The sequence below is a fragment of the Tasmannia lanceolata genome, unplaced genomic scaffold, assembly GCF_043159265.1.
Source record: "Tasmannia lanceolata isolate RefF3 unplaced genomic scaffold, GAP_Taslan_0.1 ptg000003l, whole genome shotgun sequence".
NCBI lineage: Eukaryota > Viridiplantae > Streptophyta > Magnoliopsida > Canellales > Winteraceae > Tasmannia > Tasmannia lanceolata.
The window spans coordinates 20,165,343-20,172,290 of NW_027518680.1; the positions used below are offsets into that span (position 1 = coordinate 20,165,343).

General features: G+C 35.8%; 1 protein-coding gene across 1 annotated transcript; it reads right to left on the reverse strand.

Moving 5' to 3' along the window:
• Nucleotides 1–3,073: 3,073 nt before the first annotated feature.
• Nucleotides 3,074–6,657, reverse strand: LOC143866903 (uncharacterized). Its single transcript, XM_077376047.1, has 4 exons — nucleotides 6,300–6,657; nucleotides 5,696–5,807; nucleotides 4,132–4,205; nucleotides 3,074–4,006 (listed from the first exon to the last, which is right to left on the reverse strand). The coding sequence occupies exons 1-4, from the start codon at nucleotides 6,639–6,641 to the stop codon at nucleotides 3,410–3,412; spliced, it is 1,125 nt and encodes a 374-aa protein (XP_077232162.1). The 5' UTR covers nucleotides 6,642–6,657; the 3' UTR covers nucleotides 3,074–3,409.
• Between the last annotated feature and the right edge of the window lie 291 nt (nucleotides 6,658–6,948).

Here is a 6,948-nt window from a genome sequence, read left to right on the forward strand (position 1 = left end):
ACACAACTCCATAGAGATGTGATGCAGCCCCTATCCATGTGAGAGACAAGGTGGACATCCAACGGATTTAAGAAAATCGTCCCGCATTCAAGCCCAACTTGAATCCACCGAGCATAAAGGCCAGCTTCAGCCCAAGATCATGGACACGCCAATTCAGGCTTGATCTAGTTGCATTCTCGTCATAATGATTCTGGTCATTTCTTTGAATTCTGTTTCCAACGGATATTTATGGTCTTCATTTGGCCAAGTATGGAAAATTATGATCATTTTAGTAGACTGTGTTTGTAGGTCTTTGACTAGTCAATGTGTTTGAGTTCCTAAGTCATTTATGAGTTTCGTAAGTCCCTAAAATAGTTATTTGGCTAGCTTGAACGTCTTGTATATTGTATTTTCTCTATAAAAGTCCAGCTAACATCTGTAATGAAGTTTAGAAGCTGAATATTGAATGAAAATTTGCCTTGAGCATTTTCTCTTGAACCTTGAAGAGTTCATCCTTGAAACCTAGAAGAGTTTCACTCCTTCCTTGAAGAGTATGAGCTTTCCCCTATCATTTGTATCCTTGAAGAGTTGCAACCATCAATCTAGAAGAATTGATGTCATCTACGTTCCTTGGCAACCTAGAAGAGTAGTAGCCATTGAAGTTGTTATCTTAAGCAGAATTTTATCTTTGCTGGACAACCCACTTCTATCATACTTTTGAGTACTTTAAAGTGTTTTTCTGAGAAAACTTTCTTCATCAAAGTTTTAGATCCGTGAGTCCTAGAAATTTTAGCTTTGGAATCAGGTCATTCCGACCTATATCGAAGGAGATACGCTCATTTTACTAAACCTATGTAAATCTGTTTTCCTGTGTCCGAGTTTTTGAGCAATTGAGTGTGTTTCTGTCACTCTCACGATCCTTAGTCGAAGAATCATAGGAGAGTCTTGCATCAAGATGACTTTGAAGAAATGTGCTAAATGCATTTAAATGCTACATGTTGTACAAATAGTAAACGGCTTCACCACATGAGTGAAGGTCTTAAATAGAAGTCAAATTCAGGAGTTTAAGAGAAGTCATGAGAATCAATCCTTGATTTGTATTGTTCAAAAGTAACATTTGATTATCACTTACTCTTATAGATCTATTTGCTGCCTACTTCTTTTTTGGATAGAGAAAATCATATCATCATACTTCATTCTCATGCCATCCTTCCAATGAAATAATCAGTGATGATAAAGGCTTTGTATTTATGAGTATCGGTTTGATTGTGTGTCATTGGGCATATATTAGAGGTTGGTATAGAAGTTGGTGGATCAAAAATTATTTACGGACCAAGAGAAATAGAAGTGCTTGAATCTCAGATAATGTAGTTGGGCATATGCTATAATAGGAAGAAGGGATAGAGAAATCTTAGGGGTAAGTGTGGGCTGGTAGAGATGATATGGAGGGAGAGGTGAAGGGGGCATTTGAGATGAGGAAGGCTGGGGTTTAACAAGATGGAGAGGATGGCATGGTGGGTTGTGAGGAGGATGTGTCAAGGAAAGATTGTCAAGCCTGGAGACTCGAATGTTAACCCAAATCAGGGAGCAAGATGCATCACAAACCTCAAATAGAGAGAACATAAATAATCCATGAGATATAAAGACTTTCATTGATATCAAACTATATTATATATCATTTACAACTATGCTATCTTAGATCTTTTTCCAGAAGAATAAAACTCAGTGTACCTTATCTTGATCTTATGATTCACCTGTAGGATTCGCTGTCTTGCTCTATTACCACGTGAAATATGAAAGAAAGAAAAAAAAAATGGAGAGGGAGAGAGAGAGAGAGAGAGAAAGGAGTAGAGAAAATTCATCAGTCCCTTTACTTAACATAAAAAGATACATATTACAAGGATGCCATTAGTGAGGGACTTAAGTGAAAACAAAATAGAAAGACACATAAAAGAAACACAACAAAACTATGGTGTACATGATATAGAAAATGATGGAGGATTTTAAAGCTAAATAACTATTGGATGGACTGGATTTGGAGAACATTGAAGATTAAAACCAACAAGAATTTAAACTATTGGTTCTAGTTTTTGAATGAGGACACCATGCGATAATAAATCTTGGATTTTCTATAAGACAATACATGATAATAGGGTTGATATCATAGAGATCTGGAAATATTGTCCAATATACAATAATATGCCAAATACATAATTCTTGGGTCTCGGAGGTAGAAATCTTAGTTATGGAGTTCATGGTTCAAAATATTGGTATTGGTTACCATATCGACCAAAGATAAAAATGATATGTATCGACCAATTAGACGATATGTATCTGCCATATCGACGAATATCGACCCCTAAATATCGTATCAGTCTAGACTAATAAGGATACATATTGGCCAATATGGGCGATACAATACTGATATTTCCTTCCATTATGGCATTTTTCTACCATTCTTTTTTTTTTACAAAGATTGGGCGAGCTCTATTAAAAAAAAATAGACTGGGAAAACTTCCTATAAGTAACATTGTTTGGAATACCTCCCAAACGATATGTATCACCAACTTGTATTGGGCTTGCAGCAATCTGAATCCCCTGTGTCAAATATGCTACAAGATCCACCTGAACTAAGTACATAACCTTATCGGGCCAGTATGGTGTCAAATTGGCTGTATCAAGCAACTGATATGAATCATAATAATATCATATATTGTTTTTTGAATCCATTCTGATATGAATCATATTAGGGCCAAAATAATGTGATTTTTAGGTTTACCAAATTTTTTTGTTTTGTTTAGTGTTACCAGAATTGAGCTTGATAAAGAATGTGGAAGAACTTTCTATGTTGTTAGGCCTTAGGTCCACTTCGCTTTTGTAAAGTATCTTTCTAGCTTTATGCTTTGACCTTTGGTGATTTTATCTTTCATGGATTCAAGACAATAAGGTTACACCAACATGATATCACGTTGACACTTGAATTAGAGGTTTTCAAGCAGTATCAGACGATAAAAGATGCAAGAAAAATGAGCTTTTTTAGCTTCTAATTCCAAAAGGAGCAGACAAAGAGAAACTAAAATTTTATGAATTATGTAGGTTGTATCAATCTTTCCTATATCATCTACTTTGGTACAATCTGAACCATCGTTATAACTACTCTCATAAATAATTCAATAGCTATTTATTTAAACAAAAGCATGTTACAACATTGAAACAAAAATAAGCAACAGACACCCCTATATGCACCAATAATCGCCAGGGTCCCCCGAAAATCATATAGAAAACCGGCAATTTAAGACCTCTCAGCCATCACTTGAAAATGTTCAATAAACAGGAATTGTAGAATTAATCATATATTATGTGAAAGCAGATAATACCAATATCTAATAAACATGTTAAAGAATAGACCTAAATAATTTCATGCACTAATCTATCTGGAACTTACCTTGTCCGTGCTCTTAGCCAGATCAGATGCCCCATTTGAGTCTTTATTAACAAGATGTCTCTTTTGATTCTTGACATTGTCTTCACTTTTAAAGCTACGATTACTTGACCCCACCTTGGGACAACTTACCAGTGGCGTCAAGGAAGCATTTCTTGAGCCTTTAAGCAACTCTAATTCTTTAACAAGTTTTGATGTTTCTTTAGTTCGTTTATCCACATCCATCTCACGTTCAGCCAGGTCAGCTTTCAATTTAACAATGACGTCATCCTTTGTTTTGCTTGTAGACTTCAACTTCTCCATACTACGTTGAAGTGTCTCTATTGTTTTGTTAGCCTGTTCAACTTCGTCACGCTTAGACTTCAAGATACTAATATAGTCACTTTCCATCTTTTTAAACTGATTCCATACGAAATTCCTCTCTGAAACAAGTGCAGAAACCTCAGTATTCTTCTCAGAAGTAAGCTTTTTATTTGTGTGCTTTAGTTTTCTGATTTCTTCTCGTAAGATCTTGGAATTCCTCTCCTCTTCCTTGGTATTTCCCACTGTCTTCAATTCACCATCTCCACTCTTTCCTTTGTCAATCTATTTAACTGTTTCTTCAGATTTTTCCTATTAAATCAATACAAAGCAATAAAAATCAGGTGCTATTATCAATGGTGAAAGATTCCGGAAGGACTTCAGCATTCACAATCAAAAAGATATCATACCTGCTGTTCTGAATATTTGTGACTCAAGAAATCAAGCACCCGTTGCATATCCCCCAAATCACTCTTCGAGCTTTCTGCTTGGTGCAGTATGGGGAAAAAGAATTATTAAGTTAATTAATGGCATTAACTCAAAACCCATATAAAAAATATATCCAAATACTGTAAAAGGCTATCAATGAGATGGACGGCTTTATAAGGCACACTATCTTAGTTAGACATAAGGATCATTTATGGAGAACGACAAAAAATCACATCTTTTTGCTTCTTCGTCTTGCTACATTCCCATTTCTGTGATATTCCTACAAAAAGACTAACCCAATAAAATCTGCAGTATAAGGAAGAAACAATAAGCAGCTTCCTAATTTTCCTTACACAAATTATTGAAAAGTCCAGTGCTGTCTTTTTTTTATTGAATACTGGTAAAATTTATAAATAAATGGGCAGAACCAAATGACCGAGGTGGTCAAGTACAAGTTAAAAGCAAGGAATGAGGAGAAGAAGGGGAGAATACAACCAGGAGATCCATCAGCAGCACTAGTATAAAAGGGTTCCGAAGTGAAAACCAATGAAAGCTTTTTTATAAACAATCAAAAGCATCAACTGATCAAAGAACTGATAAGAAATCTAAACAAAAATCAGAAATGAAGCATCAATGAATCCCAATAATGTCATTCAAAGTGGATGACATCACAATAATGTCATAAAAATACAAGTTTGCCTTTCATAGTGGATGATACACCTACCAATTACACGGCAGTGGTGGTAGCTTAACAATGCTAGAAATTTTTTATTTTTCTCAAAGTAAAAGGTAAGGAAAATGCACCAAATTTTGTAGCAGATGTTATAGTGGCCTGAATAGTGCTACAAACTGATGGTTAGAACAACTTTGGGAGTGCCGTAGGCCAGTCACCTTTTTTTTTGGCATGGTGAAAAGCCCGTCGCATATTTTTACATGAACATTTTTGTTTTCTTGTGTTCTTTCTTCTCGGGTTGAATGGTACTTGAAATTATATTTGCCAGAGAAGAAGAGCAAGACCCAAACACAATATAATGGTTCTTGAGGGCTCTTATCGAATGGATTTAAAAAGGGCCCTCTGAGAACTCAATTATACAAAATCAAACATGACAACTGATAACACAAGGAAAATCAAAAGACCCAGATGAAGAAAAGCAAAGGAAAAGTAACACCAAAGGCAAAATATAAAAAATAATAGAAAAAACCCAAAACTTTTAAGATGAAATCCGGACCCTCTGACAACTCAATTATACAAGAAGAACCATGACAACTGATAAAACAACGAAAAACCAAAAGACCCAGATGAAGAAAAGGATAGAAAAAGTAACTCCAAAAGAAAAACACCAAAAATAACAGAAAAACCCTAAAATTATAAGATGAAACCCGGATCCTCTGACAACTCAATTATACAAAAACAACCATGACAACTGCTAATACAGAGAAAAACCAAAAGACCCAGATGAAGAAAAGGAAAGAAAAAGTAACACCAAAAGCAACATATAAAAGATAACATAAAAAAACCCTAAAATTTTAAGATTAAATCCAGACCTGATCTCAGCTTATAGAGAAAAGCTTCCTTCTTCTTCATTCCAACCATGAGTTCCGCCTTAGCCGACTCAAGCACGCGACCTAAATCCGCCTCAGAGAAGGCCATTTCCATCTGAATTGAAAATTGAAAAAAGAAAATAAAAAGATCAAAACCCTAAGCCTAAAACTGTAAGGACCAAAACCAAACCCTAAATTACAAAATCACATAGAAAAGCTCTTTTCCATTAAAGGGGTTTTTCTCCACGAGGATAGGTTTGAAAACCCTAAATTACAAAATCCCATAGAAAAGCTCTTTTTCCATTAAAAGGGTTTTCTCCTCGAGGCTAGGTTTGAAAACCCTAAAACCCTAAGTACCAAAACCAAACCCTAAATTACAAAATCACATAGAAAAGCTCTTTTTCCATTAAAGGGGTTTTCTCCTCGAGGATAGGTTTGAAAACCCTAAATTACAAAATCCCGTAAAAAAGCTCTTTTTCAATTAAAGGGTTTTCTTCTCGAGGATAGGTTTGAAAACCCTAAGGACCAAAACCAAACCCTAAATTCCAAAATCACAAAGAAAAGCTCTTTTTCATGACATGGGTTTTCTCCTTGAGGATGGGTTTACCTGAGAGAGATGATCTTTGAGAAGAAGGACGTCCGAGACCCATCGTTCGTGTTGGATTTGGATCCGATCTTCTAGAATCTTCCGCTCAACGGCTAGGGTTTCGAGTTGGGTTTGTTGGGATTTTAAAAGGTGGACTAGGCTATTGAATATTTTCTTCCATCGAAGAGAATCACTAGCCATTGCAAGAGAGAGAGAGAGGGAGAGAGATTTCTGAAGGCTGAAATTCAAATTGAAACGGCAACGGTTGTTGGGGAAGGGGGAAGTATTAACGGTTGTCTGGGAACGGAAATAAAAAGGTTGGTTTGGGGAGAAAAGTGGAATTTTGCCATTTGAATTTTCCATGGGAAATGATAAATTCGCCACCCATTTTATATCTTAGAGTATGCTCTGTTTGGTTGCTGGGTTTTTTTTGTTCCCAGGATTTATGTGGGTAAAGGTTTAGTGGTCACATCAGCTTTTTCTCGCTGACATCAGCAAAATCTTGTCTTGAAAAGGGTGTTCTCTCTTTCTCTCTCTACACTCTCTCTCCACTCATCATAATATCTTTCTCTAATTAATGCTTGTCCCCTCTTTTGTCTCCTACCTTTACCCACATAAATCCTAGGAAAAAAAAAAAACCCGGCATCCAAACAGAGCAGGATCAATTTAT